The sequence below is a fragment of the Lygodium microphyllum genome, chromosome 27 (genome assembly GCF_053477565.2).
Source record: "Lygodium microphyllum isolate KBCC chromosome 27, Lygodium_microphyllum_v1.1.10, whole genome shotgun sequence".
NCBI lineage: Eukaryota > Viridiplantae > Streptophyta > Polypodiopsida > Schizaeales > Lygodiaceae > Lygodium > Lygodium microphyllum.
In genome coordinates, this window is record NC_141161.1 from 111,803,662 (window position 1) to 111,825,198 (window position 21,537).

At 41.2% G+C, this 21,537-nt stretch overlaps 1 protein-coding gene across 1 annotated transcript in view; it reads left to right on the forward strand.

The window, feature by feature from the left end:
- The first annotated feature begins 2,943 nt into the window (after positions 1–2,943).
- Positions 2,944–21,537, forward strand: part of LOC148012714 (uncharacterized) — a 44,522-nt gene continuing 25,928 nt past the window's right edge. The window contains exons 1-2 of the mRNA XM_087669306.1: positions 2,944–3,110; positions 3,208–3,327. Of these exons, the coding sequence (XP_087525432.1) occupies positions 3,108–3,110; positions 3,208–3,327 (123 nt within the window). The 5' untranslated portion in view covers positions 2,944–3,107. The remainder of the gene's footprint in view (positions 3,111–3,207; positions 3,328–21,537) is intronic.

A 21,537-nucleotide genomic window follows, 5' to 3' on the forward strand; every position in this document is an offset into this window, starting at 1 on the left:
GGAAGTTGTTGAGATGAGTTCTTCTTGATAATGTGACCTTTATCAATCTACTTTCTGGTTGAATGTGTTTGATAGGTGTACCAAATTAGAATATGCTTGTTCATGGTATAGAAAAATGTCAGACCATGATTTAGAATTATGCTCTTCCATGATTGCAATATATGTGTGAAATGGATAGGCTAAGCTGGCTTTTCAACTTTTTGAACAAGCGCATAAGAAAGGAACCATTCTTGATAAGAGTAACATTGACTTGCATTCTTGATGTTGTTGCCCCATCAGCATTAGTTGATGTCCAAAGTACTCATACGCATATAATCAATAGGGGATTAGAGGCAGATCTAATTTTATCAAATGCTCTTGAGAATCCATATAACAAGACTAGAGTTATCCACGATGCAAGAGTGGTGTTTAACACAATGCCAAAATGGGATGTTTAACTTGGAATACATAAATTTTTCCCATGCCCTAAATGGGCATTTAGGGGAGGCTCTTGACATTTTTAGTCAAATGAACTTAAAGAAGTTTATTCCTAGTATAATCACATTTTATGGCGTGCTTACTACATGTGCTCATGAAGCAGCCATAATTGAGGGCAAATTGATCCATGACTATATTATCCACGACTCTAATGTCCATGTAGCATCTTCTCTTGTAATTACTGTATGATAAGTTCGATTGCTTGAAGAATGCTCATAAAGTATTCAATCTCATGGCTGAACACAATGCAATTCAATTGTTTCATCAAGAGGGTGTTCTTTTTTATAAAGTTTGCTTTATTTGCAATTTAGTGTTTGTGAAGGAAGTTTATTTCTAAACCATGGGAAATGATTTCATGCTAGCATTATAAACTAGGGGCTTGAGTTGGATGTCAGTGTGGCCACTACTCTATTAAGTATGTATGCCAAATGCTCCTATTTAAAGTTGGATTTTGATGTGTTTTCTAGGAGCCAAGAAAAGGATATGGTGTCTTGGAACACTGTGACAACATTGTCAGCCCAAGGCAATTATGATTGTGTGGGCTTAAATTTATTTGATTAGATGTTAGATAAGGGAGTGCTTCCAATTATGACATTCACAGGCAATTTGCATGTGTGTACCAAGTTTTTGGCTTTAGATATTGGTAAGTAAATACAAGCGCACATCTTTGATGCTACATCATTATTGGATGCTTTAGATATTGGTAAGCAAATATGCCCATGCATCTTTGGTACTACATCATTACTAGATGCTTTTGTTGAGGACTCTCTCATTACCATGTATTCAAGATGTGGCTCAATAGTAGATCCATACTACTAGCATTTGATAAAATGCTAAGTACATAACCTAGAACTCAATGATTGCTACCTACATACAGGCTCAATGCTATAAGGAGGCTGTTCAGATTTATTATCAAATGTTGATGGAGGGGTTGATTCTAGATCAAATCACTTATATCAGCATTCTTAATGCATGTACCAGTCAACATGACATTGCCGAAGGAAAATAGATTCATAGTTGCATTGTTTGTAGTAAGTTTAGAGAACATACTTCATTGAACAATGCTCTCATGACCATCTATGTCAAATGTGATTTTCTATTAGAAGCACATATCATTTTTACCAAACTACCAAGCGGTAATGTTGTGTCATGGAATGCCATGGTTTCAATATATTCTCAATGTGGGCACAGTAAGGAGACTATAGAGCTTTATAATGGGATGCTTAGAGAAGCATCTCTTAATATATATCACATTTGCTTCTATTCTTTCAACTTCTACAACTGCAAGTTCCTTAGGAAATGGGATGCAAATTCACAATCTAGCTACATGCAAGGCTATGGAACAAGATGTTCTTGTTGAGAATTCTCTCATCAACATGTATGGTAAGAATGATTTGCTAGAATGTGCCCAAATTTTTTTTAGTAATACTTTCGAGAGAAATTTAGTTTCATAGAATGCAATGCTCATAGCACAGACTACGAATGGGATTGAGGCTTTTGACATGTTTGCTTAAATGTAGAGAATATGGATTGTTCCAAACAAGATTACCTTCCTTGCTATGTTAAATTTGGAGAAGGTCATATTAATTATATGCTTTGGGCAAGCTAGTTTGGTGTGTATAAATAGAATCTATGATGTTCTTGTTGGTTTATCTAATGTTTGCCCTTGACACACTTGAAGTTTTAGACACATTGAAAAAATAGATCAGTGAGAGTATGTAACTATAGATTAGGACAACTCATTTATGTGATTGGTGTTGATAGACCAAATAATTTTAACAGGTCTTCGATATCGATGATGAAACAAAGCTCTAATGCTTTTGTTTTTTAGATGAGGTTTAGGGTTTTCTTTATATATATATATATATTAATCCTCCTATGTAAGTAGCTCTATTAAAAGGGTTTTCATCTACTAAATAATTTGATTCTTAAAACTAGTCAACAAGGGTCACATCCCTATCCTCATCTATTTAAGGTATTTGAAAGCTCTAAGCTACTTGATACCTAAGTGATCGATAAATACCACGCTTGGCTTAATCCATGAATTATCGATGCTAGTTTGAAAGTACTCCACTATTTGACTTGTATCCATGAATTATCGATGCTAGTTCGAAAGTACTCGAGATACAAAAGAAGCATTTGCAAGCATGCAAAGCAAGTTACTCCGGACACTCTTTCAAGTGGAGGAAAAAAAACCAAAAGGGTAATGCTTTAGTGCGCGGCAGCAAGCCCTTGTTCAGATCTTAAAAATAAAAAAGTTGAGGGGAATCACCTCTGTTAAATCTTAAAAGTAAAAAAATTAAGGGGAAGGAGAAAAAAGATCAAAAGAAAACCTCACTTTTGATAAGATCTTAAAAATAAAAAAAATTCAGGGGAAGGAGAAAAAAGATTTAAAAATCATTTAGTTGCACGTGTTAATTAAAAAAAAAAGGGGTCTCGAAAGGGATATTGGCAAAGCTGGTAGACGTGAACGAGCTCCTAAGCATCAAAGACGGCGTCGAAGCTCTCAGGTCACTGCAAGCAAAGACGCCTTCGCTTTGCTGGCGCATAAGCGCGACCGGTGCAACTGCTTTGCACCCTAAACCCTGCACTTAGCCCCGTTGCAACACGGCTCTTATATTTCAGTGACCATGGTATGTGCTACAGCTCTGATGGTGCAAACATGTTAGGATTCCTTAGTGTTTCGATTTGTGTCTGAGCCTATCGTGCTCTTGGTGGCCTGCTTTGCAGCCTCAGGGAGACCACATTGAGCTTCACCGCAAGCGGCATGGATACCGCCCGGACTTCTTCGAGAGGAAGCGCAAGCGTGATGCTCGAGAGGTGCATAAGCGCTCAGAATTTGCACAGAAGGTAAACTTTCTCTTTATTTGAACTAATTACCGATGGGGTCGTAGCCCAAGTGGGGGGTTTGAGCGTGTGGGTGTTTCATGGGTGCGTGAGATCAAATCAATCCCTTGAGAAAGCTTCAACATCGTGTGGCTATTCACATCCTAGAGTTGGCTTCACTTTCAAGTTCATGATGAGGTTTGAAGGAGTGGTTGCTCACAGTTTATTCCCACACGGGGAGACACATCAGCAGTTTCGTTGAAGGCGGGGAATCCATGATCATGATGTGCTTCTACAGGGCATTAATACTAGACATAGGATTTGGCTATTTACATTTTCTATGATTAGGGTTTTGAGTATGATTGACATTGACTTGGTGCTTATTCTTTCGATATCTTTTGGACTAGGAGTCATGACCTAGAGCTAAAATCTTGGAGTATTTCCGATGGTTCATTTGGGTACTTGAGTATCGCATGTCATTATTGTATGTGCTATGGTGGTAGACTTTGGTAGATCATTGCTATGGTATCGGACATGGTGATGGTTCCTAGGGGCTTGTTGTTTCCCATCATTGTATATTTTAATATATTGACCACCCATGATCTGAGAGAGGGTGTTCGCAATATATATTATTTAGGTGTTAGGCTCTTTATTAGGCTTTGTTTTGGGTGCTCTTATGGACAGTTGGGCAGTCCATTTAGGGCTTGTCTTAGGTCTCATAATAGTCTATTTATACTCCACTCCTCCATTCTTGTTGTATTGGATCACATTCACATGGAGAGAGAGAGAGAGAGAGAGAGAGAGAAAGAGAGAGAGAGAGAGAGAGAGAGAGAGAGTCCGGAGGTATGTTTGGTCACCATGTGCCATTCATGTGTGTGATTTATATGATACATCTCATATATTGTATTGTGGATTTTGTTGTATGTTCATTCATTGTTTGAGTTCTCGTGTACTCTCTTTCATTGTTCATTCTTCTCAGCGTTCAACACTTGTGATTCTTTTGCTTCTGTTGCTCATTCTTACAAGCCAAGTTTGGTGTTAGGCTCACACAATACATTTAATTTGCCTGATTTGGAACCCCTTTGTTATTCAAGTTGTGTAGAATCTAGTTGTAAGTTACCACGGAGACCATGGTACCAGTATAGAGGAGGCTCTAGTGATTGGAGCGCATCTTTAGGTTTACTTATTACATATAATCATTCTTAGTTCTCAATCATCCCTTCCTCTTCACATGATCATTTATGTTCTCTTTTGTGTAGTTAGAGGGGCTCAGGATTAGACTCCACCTTGCATTAGCTATCTTATGTTCTATTTTTTTTGTTGTTGTCTAGCTTTGACCTAAGCTTGGGTGGAAAAAAACAAGCAGTCTAGGTGAGCAAGCTAGCGGGGAGGAGAGAAATCCCTTACGATGCATGCAATACATCCACAACATTCTTCTCTCATCCCACTATTGCTTGTTTGTTGTCACAACCACCCCAAAAACTTGTGCTCATTTGGAGACATTTTTCCCAACTTTTTATTCGTACTTTTGCATAAGAAGTACATGGTCATCCAAAAATTATTAAATCCAATCTTGGTCCAAACTTTCAAAATTGAATAATTTAATGGAAACTTTGGCATTAAGGTTCACAAAGCTCCAAATTATTCAAATGTGCATGTGAATCTTGCACATTAAATGATTAATTAAGTTTTGGTTTCTTGACATTGAATTGTTGCGAATGATCAACCTGCCTAGGCCTTGCACAACTTATGCAATGTCTCACTTGCACAAAGAGCTAGGAGTTAAATCACATGTCAATCTTGAGCTTAGAAAAACACATCTTGGTGACATGCTCCACGTTGCTTGGTCTCCCTTCTTGGGCATAGAGGGGATGTTGAGCCATCAAAATGTGCCTCCCAAATTCTTGTACTCTTTTGGCTCATTGAATAGGCTTGAAGGGGCATTTTTTACTTTTTTGTACGACACTCTGGAGAATTTGTGTGACACTCTAGACTTCTTTTGGTCCAACATGTTCTATAAAAGGGATTTAATGCTCTTCAATTATCCCTTCCTTAATCCTCTTCTTCAACTTGTTGTGGGGTCCACACATTGATTTTTGATTAAGGAACACAACTTAGGTATCCCTTTTCGGCATATTGGGATGCCATCCCAGTAATGCTAAATTTGTTCCATAGTCACAAGTAATAGAGGGAATTGGGCCTTGGGATGTTGGGATGCCATTCGAGAAATGTGTGCATCACAAAACATGTCACATTTGAAAGTGACATAGCTTTCTTTTTTGTCACAACTTGATGGTATGCTACGCAAAATGTCATGTCACATGTTGTGATGTGACCGTATGTGACACAAAATGTGGTCACTTTCTTTTTTGTTAAGAGTGTGATGGTATGTATTTTTTAGCTTGCCATTTTCTTTTGTTAGTTTGTCATCTCTTGGTCGTGATCTCCATCAAAGTTTGATGGAGACATTGGAGCTCTAATAGTCTTTTCCATTTGGTTGAGTGTGCATTTCCTTCCCCAGTTAATTTTAGGCATGTATCTTTATGTTTTCGCTGGTGTCTGCTAGTCAGGGCAGCCTTTGTAGGCTGCGATCAGCTCTTGTATGTTGGGTTTGCCGCCGCGTCAGCATTTTTCGCAGCATTTAATGCAGTTGACCGGATTTCATGGAGTCCAACTTCATATTTTTTACATGTTTGCTGATCGGCCAGATTTTGGGGATGTTGGCTATATATAGCCCACACTTGGTAGTAGACAAATCATCATCTTCTTTAGTCTTTTGCAGGTTGTTGCAGGCTGCACACTCTGTATATGTCTTCGTCTTTGGCTGCCATGATTTTCAACCTTATCCAGTGCCCCTCATGGACGCTTTGGGTTGTGTGTAGGGACTGATCAGTCCATCATTGTATTCAGCTTTCTTTCCAAATTTAGCGCAGACTCTCTTCCATTCTCGCTGTCTTTTCTCCTCTCCTTTTCTCTTCGTGTTTATGTTCCTCTTTTGTTGCACAATCTCACATGGTATTATTGTCTAGTTGAGGACACAGAGGTTTCCTTTAGAGAAGACTATGGAGAGATACCCTAACTTAGAAACTCAAACATAATCGTATGACACAGCAAAAATTGATAATGGAACACATTTAGGGTTAGGGTAATTGAGAGACAATGAACATAGAGAAAAAGAAATTGAATGAATTTGAGTATTAGAAGCATAATGAAAAGATGGAAGGGAAGAAAAAGATATTGTACTTTTTCTTATAATCACCCCTTCTTGTATTCCCATACATGAGTGGATCATTAATGGGGGATTTGCCATGGTCAGCATATGGTACTCTTACTTCAACTTGTTCTTTATCAACATGTTGCAAAGGTGGTGAAGAGAGAGAGAGAGAGAGAGAGAGAGAGAGAGAGAGAGAGAGGAAGGGACAAAAGTAGAGACTTGTGTACCTTGCACCGAAGTATTAGAGATAGGTTGAAAGTATAGAACTTACTCCAGATCTCTCTCCAAGGGGGGGGGCACCCCCCATGGAGGGCTCGATGGCCTTGCAACATCATCAAGCTTGTGCACTACATCTGATGAGAAAGAATCAAGTATACCTTCTTCATGCATGTTTTGTTTGAAGGCTTGTTGACATAACTCTTCAAATATTTTGGCTCTATGAGCCAAGATCACCTTCAACTCCTTATCGGTGATGTCTCCAATGAAGTTAAAAGGATCTTTGGTCGTGTTGGAACCTTGTGGAGTTGGTAGTGGATGCCACTCCTGCTTAGTTCTTGGCATGGTCTCTTTTGGGGACGGAGTTGGTGTAGATGTGTTCGAAGTCATTTGACCTACTGTAGTTCTTGGCTTTTGAGAAGAGCTTTAGATCAAGGTCTAGGTTTCTTCAAAGACTACCTAGCTTTGATACCATAATTACCAGGAACGGGGAATGAGACCCTTTGAAACGGGGGGAACGCCCAAAGTTAGGGAATGGGAACAAAGGGAACGACACATGTACAGACACACACGCACACACACACACACAATCAACACTTCGAATCTATAGATATGAAGAATTGAAAACACATAGAAATGACTTTAGTAATTTGATTACAAAATCATTGACCAACCATATGGCATGTACACATAATTTATAAATTTGACCAATTAACATCCTTTTCAATATCGACCATAATTTGTGAAATTAGAGACATAATAATCAACAATGATAAAGATTCAAAACATTGTAACGAACAATATATTATGGTGCATTGTAATTAGCAATGTTAGACGAGTTCAACAAATGTGCATTGCAAAGCCACAAAATATGTACTAAAGTCTAAAGATGCAAGTTACAAGAGCTCCTAGTTCCAAGTCAATACTCAAAAGTTTCAAGAGGCTAAGTATTCACATTCATGGAAGATGGCTTCCTTGTGCTTGAATGCTCATCTTGTTAAACAACATCTTAGCTATCACCATCACCATCACCATCACCATCACCATCATCATCATCATCATCATCATCATCATTGTTGTCATCTTTTTTTCATCGTACAAAAGAATTAGCCTTTGCAATTGATGTACGAGCTAGCAAGCAAAGATTGGAGCCCATATAAACTAGGTCATTCGTCTTCATTGCACCAAGACAATTTCTTTCTTTGAGTGAATATAATTGAATTAGCTCTAGAGTTTCTCTCAACAAGACGAGCTAATTGTTTGGCTAAGAATACGAATAGCCAAACTCTACAACTTTGGAGCTTTTGCTCCGTAGTCCTTCCACCATAAAGTAGTTCCAATATTTGTCCTGTTCTCTAGTGTATCCTTTGTACCAAACATCCCTAATGTTTGTTGATAGACATAGAGCTGATTTTTTATTTTGTGTCGCATTTCACAATTAGGATAGAGCCTTGCAAGCAATGTGTTCCAAGCCTTGACTACCTCTAGGTCTCTCTCTTGCATCTTCCCTTGAAACTTGGGACTAAGCACATATGTTGCAACATGCATAGGAGAGTCACACTCATTCCATTTGTTGATGCATTACTCCTCAATCTTCTCATACCTGTTTGCATTTGGTTCCAAACTCTCCAACTTCTCAAACATGCGATCCATACCTTCACAGGTCTTCCCAATGCATGGATCCATACCATCTATAAGCCTCAACATGTGAATGATAGAATCAACCATTTGGTTGGTGCGATTCACCTCATCCCAAAAATTTCTATGAGAGTCATATGCATTACATAACACACTAATAGTAGTGGCAAACCCTAGTCCAATTTTTATACTTATCATTGGCAAATAGGTTCCGAATTGCACCTTTGCAATAGTACAATCGACTAAGCATAAGAAAGCTATATGCAAATTGTGTTCTTGACTATTTGAGAAGTTATTTGTTATTAAGCTAAAATATGCTTTACAGCTGATTAGCATCTTTAAACAACCCTAAAACACACTTAATTAATGAAAAACACAAATTTGGTGGTTCAAGAGAGTTATAGTGGTTCCCCAAAACCCTAATTTTGGGATATCCTTTAACATCTATAAAGAGATAGGCTGCCCACCATTGAGCCTAATCCTTTTGTGCAGTTTTCTCACTCTACCATGCAGATTTCAGCCTTCACCCACCTACCATCTACTGCCCAGCCATCACCAGATGCAGCCCATCACTTTCTAGCACTAGGCGGCCTGTTTTTGGCCATTGCCTTGTTGTTTGGAGATCTGCATTTGCTTTGTCATTATAGCACCTAATCAGCTTGCGTTTTTAGTATTTGGTGTGAGGTAATAGGTTGCTACCATCTCTCCCATTCGTAGGCGACTGTTGCTGTACTTGCGTTTTTGCCATCTAGTAGGCCACGTACGTTAGCAAACACCTCTATTTTGTCTCGTGATAGTTCTCTACCTCAAGTGATCAGCTTTCAACCATCTCTAGTGATACATTGTTGCATTTATTAGATTTCAACCTCTGATTGCCGTGTTTTGGTGGCCGGCTTGCTGCCCTTCATTATTCAGCACTCTTTCGCCCTTGGGCATTCTGTACACTCTCACATTCATTTACTTTAGAGTTTCTTCTCTTTGTGTTTGAGTTTTGCATTTTGCGTTTAGGGTTTGAGTTTTTTTTGTCTCTGTATGAGTTTTTGTGTTTCAATCTTGGTCGTACATGCTATGTTTTCTTAGTGTAAACTCTAGTATATCTTCAATGGTATCAGAGCCGGTGCTCTTGTAAAGAGTATCTTGTGGTAGTTTTTTATTGTGAGATTTATGGAGACTCGATTCTAACTCATAATATCTCAAGGACTTTCTTCTACGAATCTTATGATGCCCTATTAGGCTTTGCCATCATCGGAGGCTCTAAGAAGTCATTTTGGTCTCAAGAAGGAGGTAGACACACCTTTACCTTTACCTCCTTCTTTTTCACTTTTTGGTCATCTTACAGATAAGGAGTTTGAAGAGTACTTGCACATCATGTATAGTTAGGTTTATAGCCTTCCAACAAGTGCTATTACTCTGTTTGGATTGACTAGTTGATCTTGGAGGGACCATGACATTCGGTGCATCCGGCAATCCATCTCCTTTATCTCATCCAGGCCTTATGTTAGGTTCGTATAACTGTTTTGAGTCGTATGAATCAAAACCCTCTTATGTTTCTTCTTTTGTTATGTAGGATTTGGATGGTTTTTAGTATGTTAATTTTAATAGAGGAGGGTCTTGAAGTAGATACTAGGATATCTTTACCATTTGTTTCATTTGAGCGTAATCCACACTTCTTAACTCCCTCCCATCCCACCACTATCTTCTCCACATTTTGATCTACTCACATCTTCATTCCAAAATCTTGGATTACACTCCACTTTCGCTCAAAGCACACTAGGAGTTGGATCTTCCATCTCCTAGAAGTTTCTCTCTTCATCCCACCATCTACCTACCTTTTGCTCAAAGCACACTAGGAGCTGGATCTTCCATCTCCTAGCACTTTCTCTTTCTCCATCTCCTAGCACTTCTCCATCCCATCATCTACCTACCCTCCATTCACTCCACCTCGTGGTGCGTCGTTAGGGGGAATGCTATCCTTTAACACTGTACCTTCCACATACTCCCACTTTACTACTCTCGTACACTCTGGGACAGCTGTGACGGGCATTCCTCTCACTACCCTTGGACACTCATAATATCCCCACATGACCTTCAGATGCAGGGATATCTATCCGCTGCTTATGGACTATTGTCACACATCCCTTCGATCACTCCGACGTAGGGATTTCCATCCTTTGCTCCACATGTCCCTATCCCTCCACATACCCCCACTTTACTATATCCTTACACTTTGGGATGGTTGTGATGTGCATCACTGCATCCCTCTCACTACCCCGGACACTCACAATCTCTCTACATGACCTTTCAGGTATAGGGATATCTATCTGTGCTTATGGACTGTCGTCACCATCCCTTGGATCACTCCTACGTAAGGATTTCCATCCTCTGCTCCACTTGTCCCTATTCCTCCACCTTGGGCTCCTTAGGTGGTTACTATGCCTATGTCCACATTTGGATCCACTATGCACACTTCTTCTATACATGGTGGGCACTTTGAGATTCCTTGCCAAGTGTACTCCACTCCCCCACCTTATTCCCCCTATCCACCTAGGTCCTCGATTAGCTCACCTTGATCACATTCGTCAATGGAGAGAGCCCACCATGCCACGACCAATGTTGAGTTAATGTAGGGGTTGCTTCCTAAATTTCACTCTCAGTTACAACATTTTCCCCTTGTATTCGAGAGTTGGAGTCATTTCATTGGTTGCTATGTGGCATGAGATCGCACTCAACGTATCAACCTTGATTTTGAGCTTCAGGAGTTTTTCATTAAGGAAGGGGATGATCTGAAAGTTAAGTTAATTGAATATCAACAGTTACTCGCCGAGTTTGCTACTATTGGCTCCAGAAGTTAGATGAGGATCGGTAGGTCACATTCTTCTTGAATAAGTTGCGTGACAAATACTTTCATTTTATCTAGCACATTATCTCACTACCTAGAGCGGCGCCCTATGAGTTTAGGAGTTTTAGTTTTTGCGTTACGTGAGGCTGCACAATTAAGTCCACAAGAGGTTCTCCACACACATCCATTCAGAGAGGTGTGGGTTGGTTGCCTCTTCTTCGGGAGGGAAAACTAATAGTGGTAATAACTTGCAAGATGCAAAGGCACACCAAAACAAGGGTGACACCCCTTCCTTCATCAGAACCAAACAAACATAACCACTTTGCCAGCAAATTCTTAAGAAAAATAGGTTTTGCACACATTGCTAGAGGTCAAGCCATGTGGATGAGGAGTGTCATACCAACGCCTAGGGTCTTCCACCTAGAAAACCATAGCAAACTGTTACAGCTTGCGACTGCCTCCACTTTGGCTGGTTAGTCCAGTGCGGCTACGCCTCTTCTTGCCATGCCCTTTACTCCATCTGGCCCAATGGCTACTAGACATGTGGCGTAGGGACAGATTAGTAGGTGCTATCCTTCACTACTTTTGAAGGATTAGGTGATTGGTTTGCTAGTGGCTCACCTATTGCACTTTATGCATCCATTCCTAGGGCATCCATTGTATCTTCTAGGACCACTTCATCACCTTGTTAGGCATTTCATTGGTAGAGCTCCGCTAGTGGGTGTATGTGATGGTGGTCACACATTTAGCCTTTCTCTTTTTAGATTTCCACTGCATACTTACATACTCATTGCATTGCACTTAGCTTTTCTTTCCTTTATTTTCAGTTTTGTTTTTTGGAGCATCTCACTACTCACCTTTGTGCTTGTAAATTTGATCTCTTTTGCATGGTTTTGTACTTAAATGTAGGGCTAGCGTATAGGTTTGCACCGGCCCTTCTTGAGCTGGAGACAAGAGCTGTGCACCGTTCCTTTCATGGTTCCATCTACTTGGAGTTTTATTCTTCTACCAACATGGAGGCTTCCCCTCCCGTGGTAGATCATGCACCATCCTTGTTAATGCTATCATGGCGGTGCCTTCTATCCTTACTTTTCTAATAGGCATGCTTCATTATCTCTATCCACATGGTTCTCGGCACCACATGAAGACCCACATCCTTAGGCTCCTCTTTCTTCTTCAGTATTGATATCTAGGTTGAGAGGGGGTTTCTATCCTTCTTGGTATTCCACAGGTTTTGGCACTTGTCTTTGACATTGGCCTTCCCTCCCCCCTTGTCATGCCTCCCCCTATGCATTGCATGATTTCATAATCTTTGTATTAGGGCGCTTGGGCAAGTGAACAATTTTTCCATGAGGGACACTGTCCAAGTGGTACTTTCTGCATGAGCATTCTTTAGCATGTAGCATACTTATGCATTCCATTGTGCAGAGCATTGCTAGACGGATCCTAAGTTGCTTCCATCGGCGGATTATACCACTATCATTCTTCACATGATACTTTATCACCTTTTCCTCGTTATCGATATCCTTGGGTGGATGGGTAATCTTGTACTGTTTTGTGATAGTGTTGGGTGTACCATTTCTACTCCCATCTTCTAGGTCACTGTCACTTAATAAGCCCCGCCACTCATAAAATCAACTTTTGCACAAAAAAAAAAACAATATGGTTCCATCCGCCTTGGTAGGGCTTGATAGGCCACTGGGCAACTGATGAGTACCCTTTGTCTGATGCCCTATCCTCTCTAGGGTGACTACTTAGACTCCCTTCGTAAGATAACCATTGCTTGTACAGTCTTGGTAGGCCATTGGGTAACCGATATACACCCCTTGTCCGATGCCTTGGTTGCTTTGGGGTGGGACACCTCGGGATAAACATTGCAGGCCCTTCCTTTTCCACTCAGTTTTGGACCTAAGAGAGGGGTATTGAGCTAAAACATGCTTTAGAGCTGATTAATATCTTTAAATAACTCCTAGACACTCTAAATAAATGAAAGATACAAATTTGGTGTGCGGTTCGAGAGAGGTCCCCTAAAATCATAATTTTTGGGACATCCTTCAACATCTATAAATAGACATGCTACCCACCATTTAGCCTAATCCTTTTGTGCAGGTTTCTCACTCTACCGTGCAAATTTCAGCTATCAGCCACCTATCATCAGTTGTCTAGCCATCATCGACTGTAGCCCATCACTATCCAGCCCTAGGCGGCTTGTTTTCAGCCATCACTACTTCTATTTGGAGGTCTCCATTTGCTGCGTCATCATAGCACTTGATTAGCCAGCGTTTTCGATATTTGGTGCAAGGCAATAAATAGGTTATTGCTATCTCTCCCACCAGGTGATTGCTGCAGCACCTACGTTGTGCTATCTAGCAGGCTTCTTATATCAACAAATACCTCTTTTCGGCCTTCTCTGGTGGTACATTGTTGCATTTACCAGACTTTAGCCTCTGACTGCTGTGTTTTGGTGACCAGCTTGCTGCCCTTCATTATTCAGCACTCTCTCACACTCCGACTGGTGATCACAACTCTTGGGGTTTATTTCTCGTGGACATCACTCTTCGACACTCCATTGCCCTTCATTATTCAACACTCTCTTAACACTCTCTCACACTTCGATTGGTGATCACAGCACTTGGGGTCCGTTTTTGGTGGACGTCACTCTCTGACACTCCATTGCTCTGGCCCTTTGGCATTCTGTACACTCTTACATTCATTTGAGCTTCTTCTCTTTGTGTTTGCATTTTGAGTTTTGCGTTTGCGTTTTGTGTTTAGGGTTTGAGTTTTGCATGTGAACTTGCATTACATTTTTGCCCCAATAGCTTGCATTGCCTCGCACCACTCGGATGCCAATACAGTTGCACTCTTTCCAATCTTTGAAGCATTATGATTACCAATGAAGTATACATCCCCATGAGAATATGTGACAACGTCATGTATAGACCTATGGCGTGTGCCACTCCATCCATTTGCTATCAATGTCACTCCATTTCTGGCCCATTGATTGCGAATATTTGCTGTTGCAATCTCTATGGCTGTTTTCTCCTTTTGAAGCAATGTGGTTTTGATAGTTTCTGATGAAGAGGGCCTATATGTGGGTCCATACTTTGCAATCTTTGTCACCATATTTAAAGAATACAGTGACCTGGCTGATTTGAATGCAATATTGTCATGGCAGAAAAAGCATGCCACTACTGCATCTGTTTCCTTTTTTTTCTTTGGTTTCCATGAAGTATGCAATGAACTCCGTCTAACATGACTTACTGCCTCACTGATGGCCCATGAGAAGGCTGTGTAGCGGCTAATCCTAGTGGTCTTCTACATGAAGCACCATGTCTTGTTGTCCTTCGAGTCCATGTTGTTGGATCCATTGCTATGTTTGACATCCTCTTGGCATGTGAATTCTCCATAGAAGTAGCTACATAGTCAAGCAGATCTTGTCTTTTCTCAACTGATACATTGGTGCAAAAATGCACCTCTTTCCCCTCATGTAGAAGATGGATTCTCCCTTTATCAACCCCATTGGTATGAGCATAAGAGCAAAGGCTGCATTTCCGAGAGTGAGCCCCTCCATCTCGATGGCACCCTTGCATCTATCTCACCCCACCATGACCGAGTAGTGCTTCAACTTCGTCCGGTTGTTGACGAAGTACCTGTTGAGGATGACGAAGATCCCATAGATATCAACGCTGCCATCTATATAAAAAGTAACAAAAAAATTCAGTAGTAAAGTTCAATGAAATTGCAGAGAATTGCAGCCCAATTTTCAGCATGCATGTGTTTGCTAAAAGTACTTAAATTTTGGTCCTATTTCAGCCTGCATTCCTTTGCTGAAAATGCCCCAAATTTGGGTCATTCCAGCCTGCTGAAAATGCCTCATTTTCAGCTCCCAAATTTGGGGGCAATGACTAATTCAAAATGCCACAAATTTGGGGGACATTTTCAGATCCTGGGCCCGAATGCCTCAAATTTGGGGACATTGCAGCCAAATTTTGGCCCCAATCCTTGCTGAGAAAGCCCCAAATTCGGAGCAACAACTGATCCAAAATGCCCCAAATTTTGGGGAGATTGCAGCCTGAATTGTAGATGCTTTAAATGCCCCAAATGGCCACAAGTTGCCCAAACTTTTGGGGACACTGCAGCCAGATTTGAGCTGCAAATCCCTGCTGAATCACTCCTAAATTTGGGGCAAAGAGTGATCTGAAATACACCAAATTTGGGGGCGATTTCGGATCCCAAATGCCCCAAATTTAGGGGCAATTTCAGATCCAAAATGCCCTAGATTTGGGGGAGATTCAGGCTTCAATTGTAGATACTTTAAATTTAGGGCAATCCTCCCATTTGTGACATTGGGAGCGATTTGGGGCAATCAACAAGGGGACAATTCGGTGTGAAGAAAACTGCTAGGGTTTGCATTGAGGAAACACAGTGTATGACCACGACAGAAACACAAGGAGACAGACACAGACACAGAAAGCAAAACTCAAAACTCAAACACAAGCAGAAGAAGGGAGAGAAGAACACAACTCTAAAGCGAATGAGTACTGCGAATGAATGTAAAGAGTGTACAAATACTCAAGGGCAGAGCAGTGTGTCGGAGAGTGACGTCCACCGGAAACGGATCTCAAGTACTGTGACCACTAGTTGGAGTGACAGAGAGAGAAACACCAAACGCTGATCACTAGAGTGTGGAAGAGTGAGGCCACTGCAGAGGATGATGCCTAATGATGTGGGCAAAGAAGCAAAACACAGTAGTGGAATGCCGCAGTAAAACGTAGCAGTAGAACGCCGCAATAGAACGGCGTAGTAAAACGCGGCAGTAGAACACTGCAATAAAACGCCGTAGTAGAATGCGGTAGTAAAATGCGGCAGTAAAACGTAGCAGTAGAACGCCGCAATAGAATGAGGTGATGGGTAGTAGTTGCGAAGGCTGGACTGCCACGTGATGGGAGATTGATGGTTGAGATTTGCACACAAGGGTGAGAAACCTACATGGGAGGGATAGGTTGAATGGGGACAGCTTGTCTATTTATAGATGTTGAAGGGTGCCCCAAAAATTCGGGTTTATGGGAGACCATTGAAACTCTCTCGGACCGCTCCCCGTTTTAGGGTTTTTCATTAATTAATTGTGTTTTGGGGCTGTTTAAGAATGCTAATCAGCTAAAAAACATGTTTTAGCTCAACACCCCTCTTTGGCCCAAAACTGAGCCGAAAGGTTAGGCCAGCCACTTTAATTTTTACTTACTCCAAGGCATCCCACCCCAAAGCAGCCAAGGTATAGGACAAGGGTGCACGTTAGTTGCCTAGTGGCCTTCCAAGACTACAGAGGTGATGGTTATCTTACCAAGGGAGTCCAAGTAGTCACCCCAGAGAGAACAGGGCATTAGAGAAAGGGTGCACGTTGGCTGCCCAGTGGCCTACCAAGCCCTACAAAGGCGGATGGAACCACAATGAACTTTGTTTAAAAAAAAAGAAAGTGAGAACTAAATTTTATGGGATGTAGCCGATTGAGTAATAGTGACCCAAAAGATGGGAGAAGGGAGAGTACACCCAACACATCACAAAACAGTACAAACTTACCCATTCACTCAAGGGTGTCGATGACGAGGAAAACCATGTGATGAGGTATCCATGTGATGGAGTATGGTGGTGTGGTGACAATAGCCACCGGTGGAAACAACTTAGGATCTGCTCAAGTGGTGCTTTGTACAATGAGATGCAAAGTATGCTACATGCTAAAGAATGCTCATGCAGCAGGTGTTGGGCGAAGTGCACAACTGAGAGAGATGAAACTCGAGCAGGAGTGACCAAGAGTGCGACGGCTGGAGAGAAAGTGAGTAGAGTGAAAGTACGATTCGATAAGAGTGTACCAACAATGTGTTGGTACACAAAGAATAAAATGTACTTATACTTAGGGCATGTAAGGGTGCATTCACATGTACAATGTGCATGTACTATACATGGGGGTTAAACCGGGCCTTTATCCCAACAACCTCCCACTTAAAGGTCCGATGTGAACCTCTAACTAACCAACTCCCACCAGTTGTATGCAATGCTCATGCTGAGCTTTGCTTAGACTTTTAGTGAGAACATCTGTAGGGTTGTCTTGTGTTTTGATCTTGGTCAATGTGAGTTGACCATCTTCCGAAATCTGTCTGAAGAAGTGATATCGCACATCTATATGCTTTGTGCGTGAATGATACACAACCATAGCATACATTAGAGAGCCACAAGCTGATGCATAAGGAACTCCCTTCATAGCATTTGCTTCCACGTCATCTTTCGGGCTGTTGGCTTTGCTAAGCTTGAGATAAGGAGGTAAGGGTACCCCAAAAGGCTTAGCTTCAGCCATGTTAAATCTGTCCAGTACCTTTTCAATGTACTTTTCTTGAGATAAAAACAACAATTTCTACATTCTACCTCTATGAATCCTCATGCCCAAAATATGCTTTGCATTTTCCAAATCTTTCATGGAGAAGGCTGATTTCAGTTGATTTTTGAGAGCATCCAAGCTAGTCTTTCTTTTCCCAGCTAGCAACATATCATCCACATATAAAACAAATATGATGGGGCTGCCATCTATATCCTTTTTCATGTACAAGCAATGATCTGCATGACTGTGTGTAAACTCATGAGATAGCATAAAGGTGTCAAACTTTTTGTACCACTGTCGTGGTGCTTGCTTCAGCCCATACATGCTGTGTTTTAGTTTACACACCATGTGCTCTTTTCCAGGAACTACAAAGTCCTCGGGCTGTTTCATGTAGATTTCCTCATCAATGTCACCATGCAAAAAAGTTGTTTTTACATCCATTTGATACCGCTCTAAATCTAAAACTGCAGTGAGAGCAAAAAGCACACGTAGAGTGATCATCTTCACAACAGGTGAAAAGACCTCTTGGAAGTCAATCCCTTCCTTTTGTGCATACCCTTTGGCAACTAATCTTACCTTGTACTTGGGTTTTCCATCAATTGTCTTTACTTTGTACACCCATTTGCTCATTAAGGGCTAAAGTACCTGTCAGCAAATTTGCCTCATTAAACACAACATTACGGCTGCGAATAATTTTCTTGGACTAAGGTAACCACGCTTTGTAGCCAAATTCACCCTTAGCACCATAGCCCATGAAAATGCCTTCGGTGGATTTTGGGTCAAGTTTATTCCTCAGCTCATCCCTAACATGCACAAAAGCATCACAACCAAATATGCGTAAATGGTCATATGAGGTTGATTTGCTAGACCAAACCTCCTTACGGATGTCATTATTTAAGGACGTGTTTGGAGAGCTGTTGCAAATGTGAACTGCGGTTTTGAGTGCCTCTCCCCAAAATTCATGAGGGAGATTAGCAGTGGACATTATGCACCACACTCTTTCACATAAAGTCCTATTATATCTTTCAGCCACCCCATTTGAAGAAGGGCTGTAAGGAGTTGTAAGCTCTCTCTTAATACCATGCAAGTCACAAAGGGACTTGAATTTAGTCGATGTGAACTCACCTCCATTATCAGTTCTCAAGCATTTCAGCTTTCTACTTGTCTAAGTGGTCACAAATGCATGAAAAGTTTTAAAAACAGCAAACACTTCACTTTTCTTTTTCAGCAAGTACACCCAAATCTTCTTGGAACAGTCATCAATAAAGGAGACAAAATGTGCAGCACCACCCAACAATTTAACGGGCATACTACATACATAAGAATGCACTAAGTCCAAGACATCGGACTTACGAGAGACACCAGAGTAAAAGGAATTTTTACTTACTTTCCAAACTAACACTCATTACAAAAGTCAAGTTTAGAGCCTTTTTCATCAACCCTCTTCAGAGAGGTAAGGACATCAAGTCCTTTTTGGCTCATATGGCCTAATCTCTTATGCCATAACTCCAAGTGGTTGCAAATTTCAGCAACTGCAAGAAACTTGCCATTCAAGGCTTTACAGTGCAAACAATACAAAGTGCCCTTCTTGGTTCCTTTTGCAATCAGCATGGAACCCTTTTTTACTTTCCACAAACCACCACCAAACAATGTGGTGTAGCCATGCAAGTCAAGCTATCCAACAGATAGTAAACTCTTTTTAATGCCAGGCACATATCGAACATCTTTCAACATAAGCTCTTGACCATTGTCTAAAGACAAGTGTACAGTGCCAATCCCATTAATACTGCAAGCATGGTTATTTCCAAGGTACATCTTTCCATAATTGCCTGCATTGAACATAGCAAAACACTCCAAGCAAGGAGTTACATGGAAAGAGGCACCAGAGTCTACAATCCAAGTCTGAGTGACACCATCATCAACTGATAAGAGTGCATCAATCACATCAGCCTTGGTAATTTGCATATCTTGCATGTGACATACAAGGGTATCATAATCAACTGCACATAATACATCAGCCTTTGTATTTGAAAGCTCCTCTATGACTACACTAGAGGCCACATTGGCCTTTTCTTTGCCTTTGGTTGCCTCAGATGCATCTGTTTTGTCTTCATTCTTCTTTTTATCTCGTGCATTCTTCTTTCTCTCTTGTTCCTTCTTGTAATACCTGTAATTAGGTTTCTTGTGGCCCTTTCGACCACAGTGATAACAAGTAATGTCACTCTTTTCTTTTCCTTTGCTCTTGCTCTTGTTTCTTTGCCCTGCGTTTGCATTTTTCTTTTCAGCCTTGCCTCTTACATTATAAGCTGAGTTGTTGCCTTCTCCACTAGACATACATCTAATTTCTTCATTCAAGATAGAACCCCTCACCCCATCATATGAGAGATTGGGGTTATTGCTGAGTGAAACCAGCAAGGTCTCCCAAGAGTCAGGTAGTGTCATGATAAAAAAGATCGCCCTCAACTTATCATCAAAGTCCAAATTTGCATCTTTGAGCTGATTTAGAATCCTTGTAAATGCACTCAAGTGGTCAGCTGCAGGCTTTGACTCATCCAGTCGCATATTCACCAACTTGCACATTAAATGCACTTGATTAACAGGTGTGGTGATCTCATAAGTAGTTTTTAGCTTCTCCCATATTGCATAACCTGTATCTAAACCCCTAATGTCTGTCAGAATGTCATAAGTGACAACCATCTTTATGTAAGCCACAACTTTTTTATTTACTTTGGCCCAATTTGCATCAAACATTAGTGCAGGTTTATCTTCCTATAAAGCATCCTCACAATCCTTTAGGAACAAAATGCCTTGCATACGGTCTTTTCAAAGGTCAAAGCCATGACCATCAAACCGTTTGATCTCCATCAAACTCTTGATGCTTGAACTGGAAGAAGTTGTAGCCATTTTATCACGAACACAAGAGTAAATGCCCTAATCTGCAAAAGCACAAGCTGAACTAGCAAAATACACTGCCGTTCTTTCTCAACCAAAAATAAATCTCTGGTGTTTGTGCATGAAACAGCCACCACACGGGTAAAAAATGCAGAAATTTACCAAATTTTGCGCAAATCCTCAAAATTTCAAGTCCAAAATTGCATAAATGTCAGCCAATTTGACCCAAACTGAGCAAAACCTTTTGCCCATACATGAAAAGCCCCAAATTTTTGGGATCCAATGTCAAGAAATTTTACGAAAGGAGTAAAGTTCAGACTAATTTGGCAAAATCCCCAAATAATTGAGGTCATCGCTTACAATGTCTGCAAATTTTGACTCAAAAATCATTGACAGGTATAAGCAGAGTCAATTTTGGGAAAAGCCCCAAATTTTTGGCTCGAATTTTCACAAATCTAAGATCTATGCCTCTAGTGTGTGAACTCCCGCCAAGGCAAGTGGTAATTGAAAAATTAAAGGAACTTTTTTTAAATTTTTTTAAAGAAAACTGAATGGAGGGGGGTCCTTTGACCGTCGCGTGACTAACACGATTGACGTCTATCGCTGGTTCCATCTGTCGGTTAGGTCGTTGCTTGCCCACTTCTTGCTACGCCCAACTCCCTGTAGGCGTCGTCTAGTTCACGCCTGTTAGTCCTGTTCAATTGGCCCACCACGCAAATGCCCAGTCGCCAGTCGCCTAGTCATTGCCTAATCAGCTGCCCGTTACGTTGGCCTTCACGTCGGCCTGTAGCCGTCGCTTGCTGGACCTGCACGTTGCAGTTGTCGCTTGATTTCTCTGGCGCCTAGTTAGCTAGACCCGACTGGCCTTCTGCCTCGAGCTGCCTCCACGACCTGTCAGCTGCGCCTTGGTCCCTGAAAGTGTGCAGAACCTTGGGCTCTGATACCAATTATTGGGCGAAGTGCACAACTGAGAGAGATGGAAGTCGAGTAGGGTGAGCGAGAGAGAGTGTGATGGCTGGAGAGAGAGTGAGTAGAGTGAAACTGCGATTCGATAAGAGTGTACCA